We start from the raw sequence: 3,943 nt of genomic DNA, 5'->3' as shown, positions 1-3,943 counted from the left end.
GTACCGTGAGGTACAATTTTTTTTAAACGAGGTACTAAATAGTACAAATTAGGTACAAAAATATGGTATGCTTTTCATTTGATTTTATTTAGGTACACCCGCCATTCTGACTCTCACTTCTATTGCCAGGGCGTTAGAGTGCGTGTTCAGATATTTGTGAAGACTTTGACTGCTCCAATATATTTGAGGGCGACTGTACAGGTGTTGTATTATGTACACTCTGAAAATGTGTGTGTAATCACTTATATTGTATGTTTGATCAGTTGGCGCTCCTTATTGTTGGAAATGAGGGTAACAAATATAAGAGAATTTACTTTCGTTTTATTTAGAAATGGAATTTGTGTTGTCTGAGGCACGTGGCGAGCTGTGGGCTTGTAGTTTGTGTACTATCGAACTTAATAGCTGATAATAACGGGATTAACTTTATTAAACTGTTATATAATATTCATTTGTTAATATTAGATTCTATTTAATTTAATGCATATTTTTAGATTTAAAAAATGTGCCAAAAAAATTCTAAGGGCCTCCGCTAGCTGACGCGGACGCCCGCCGCGTGCGCACGCTCGCGGGTCCTGAGGGCCTACCGCGAACCACGTTTGCCTAGGCTATTAGTATATTACTACTGACTAGGCTAGTTAATGTATGGAAATAATCAGGGAACTTTTCGTATCATCTGCCATCCCGATAGATTTGCGTCATCATTTGTCGATGTACAATCGTTATTTTGGCTAGCCTCGACAATCAAAAGTGGCTCAAAGCAAAATTGTGAGAACTCACGAATAGATATTTGTTAGGGTCTCAAAGTGGTGATTATATAACAGTTGCTAAGTAAAGGGCCTCTGCATCGGTTGCGTAAATGGTTATATCTTTATCTCGCTTTTCCAATAGAGATAGAGTGAGAAATGATACTGGTTGCGTAAGAAATGTTTTTGGTAGCGATGTTTGTGTCTCACTCTGATTTAAAGAACTGGAGTGAGGGAAATGTTGAGTTAAGAAAGCTTGGGAAAGGTGTTATTTTTCAAGTTGTTTCGACTTTGCTTTATATTTAATGTCATCATGAGTCTAACGTGTTTTTTTTCTTTATTCCTATTGGTTTTAGGCATTTGACCTGCCCAATACCAAGAAGGATCTAGACGGCCACTTGCTACATGGTGGTCCACGGATTTGGAGCGAGCCCAACGGTCAACAACGACAACCCAGGACAGGCAGTCTTGCGCATGAGAACGACGAGACCCCAAATAATGGGATAAGGCAAAGACAAAGAAGAAGAAGATTTCTATTGGTTTTTTACGTAATAGTGGTGGTATAAATGTAAGGTGTGCCTTGTCTCAAAATTGTCTTGAGGTTACACAGTCTTGGCTCAGAGTTTTCTAAAATTCAACCCTTAAAAAATTAACTATATTTTTAAGAGCAGACTAAACAACACCTTTAAAGATTAAAGTAGGCAGGCGGACATGTGACAATAGTAGACTGTTCACCAAGGAATGAACGAGTTAAGCACTCTACTTTTCATTTCGAATAAGAGGAAAGTAAAGTACATAGTAAGTGCATTTAAAAAACACGGCTAAGTATCTTCAGTAGAATTTCTTGAGTAGTTTTACTTTCAATTAACAAATTTAGGTAAAACTGTAAAACTGTTTTTCGTTTTGCTCCTTATTTTTTTCGATAATCGAAAAATCTAAAAAAGTCAAACGTAGGGCATAGCTATTGTTCATATATATCCAATTATTTAAAAATATTTTCCATAATGTCAATATTCAGAAAGGAAAATGGGGATTACGGTTCAACGGATAAGCGGCCGTCTCCTTTTCTCTTAAATACTTCAAAAAAATCTTTGTTTGAAACCTGCCATTTCATGCCATTCTTCGCCAACAATAAGATACGTTTCTACTCATAAGATACAACACGCATGTGGGGTGTCACGTGGACGGTGTCTGTGTAAACAACATCAGCTACGCAGACGACATGGTGTTGTTGAGCCCATCGGTGAAGGCACTGAGAAGGCTCCTGAGTATTTGCGAATCCTATGCGAGCAGTCACGGATTACAATATAATGTAAAAAAAAGTGAATACATGATCTTTAAGGCCGCCGGTAAGAGACCGGAAATGCCGCCTCTTGATGTGCCGGTCATTTGTCTCAACGGTGCACCATTACAGAGAGTTTTTAGTTTTAAATATCTTGGGCATTATCTAACCGACGACCTTAAAGATCATTTAGATATTGAAAGAGAACGCAGGGCGCTGGCGGTGAGGAGTAATATGTTGGCCCGCAGGTTTGCTTGTTGCTCGAATCAAGTCAAAATCACGCTATTCAAAGCGTTCTGTCAGAGCTTCTATACGAGCAGCCTGTGGTTCAACTGCACTCAGAAGTCGCTCAGTGCCCTGAGAGTTCAATATAATAACGGCTTTCGGGCGTTGTTGAAGCTGCCCCGCTTCTGTAGTGCTTCAAAAATGTTTGCGGAGGCGCGCACAGACGGTTTTCACGCCATCATACGCAAAAGAACTGCCTCGCTAGTGAATAGGATGCGGAGCAGCTCTAACGGCATCCTGAAAATGTTTGTAGGAAAGCCTGATTCTCCCATGCACAAACATATTAATAAATTAATGATCATGGGTAGTTTAATTGCGTGAATTTTAATTTTGAATTTTAATTTAATGTAGTTATTTTATTGTGAATTTTAAGTTAATTTATTTATAATATTTGAATTTCAATTTAATTAATTAATTTATTTTTAAATATTAACAATATATTTTAAGTCACTATGTACCTAACCCCAATGGATCCTAGTTATCTAAATAAAGAAATTTTATTATTATTATTATAAGATATACAAAAAGAGCACTGCAAATCCAGTCAATCTCACTTGAGCCTAATTACATTTGCCTGTTTAAAGAGGAAGCGCCGGCGACTCATCGCATAATTGCCAGGGCAGTTAACACCGCCGGTGCCCAGTTACTCTTTATAAAGTAGGAGAGACCATGGTGATGGACGAAGCGCAAGGAGTAGCGTAGCGTAAAATAACCAGACAATAACTCAACTTCAACTCGTTTGCGATGCGCGTGTCACGACCGCTGCAGGGAACCGTCCTCTGCGCCGACTTACGACTTTTTTTTTATACTGTATGATCAGATTGTAGCGCCCCTTACTTCATATCGTAAACAAAAGTATTATATCTGTTTAAAAATAATCTTTAATAGCTATCAATAGAAGTGAATATTATAACTGCCATATAGGCTGCGCATGCGGTAAGGGGTTAAATAGATAATAATATAAGTAACATATATAGTACCTAGCTTGTATATTATAGGAGCTTCGTCTGCCAACAAACCACTCTGTGGGTTGGCAGAAGTATATTGTAAATATTTATAAGGCATGAAACGTGAATAAACGTTTTTTTTTTTTAAGAAATGGTCATGCTTGTTAGTCTATAACTCTAGAAGGTATTTGTAATATGGCGAAATTTTAACAAATAAATAGTTGCAGGTATGGTGATTCACCGCATACATATATCAAGTTATTCTATAATACGGAAATACGAGTAGCAAGCTATTTGGGTCGAGTCCGTACACTCAGAGTTATGCAAACAAATTGAGAGACAGAGAGACATTTCATGGAAATTCCAAGTAAATTTATTGGTTTTGAGAGTAACCTTATAATTGTTTGGACCTTTTGTTTTCACAGGATTAATCATTGTGATTTGTCGTATCAGCTTCTATCACTAGCGTCCGACTAGTGTAGAATTAATTTAGAAATGAAGATTTGTTTAGTCGAAGACCAGTCTCGAGCGTTTGCTTTACTTTAACAGCCTTTTTTTAAAGCCAAATCCGAAAGCTACAAGGAAATAAACAAACATGAACATTATTCGTCTTAAGAACCTTTAGGTTTATATTCGTAAAACACAATGCATAAAACGGTGTTGTTTGTCCTTTGGAATTCATCATA

At 37.4% G+C, this 3,943-nt stretch overlaps 1 protein-coding gene across 1 annotated transcript; it reads left to right on the top strand.

Moving 5' to 3' along the window:
* Window positions 1-1,907: 1,907 nt before the first annotated feature.
* Window positions 1,908-2,803, top strand: LOC133531112 (uncharacterized). The gene has a single exon (XM_061869230.1). It carries the CDS (start codon window positions 1,966-1,968, stop codon window positions 2,629-2,631), a length of 666 nt encoding a protein of 221 aa, XP_061725214.1. The 5' UTR covers window positions 1,908-1,965; the 3' UTR covers window positions 2,632-2,803.
* Window positions 2,804-3,943: the final 1,140 nt, after the last annotated feature.

Source organism: Cydia pomonella, chromosome 24 (genome assembly GCF_033807575.1).
Source record: "Cydia pomonella isolate Wapato2018A chromosome 24, ilCydPomo1, whole genome shotgun sequence".
In the NCBI taxonomy this organism is placed as follows: domain Eukaryota; kingdom Metazoa; phylum Arthropoda; class Insecta; order Lepidoptera; family Tortricidae; genus Cydia; species Cydia pomonella.
The sequence above is the reverse complement of the archived record's forward strand: the minus strand, read 5'-3'. Positions and strand labels throughout refer to the sequence as shown.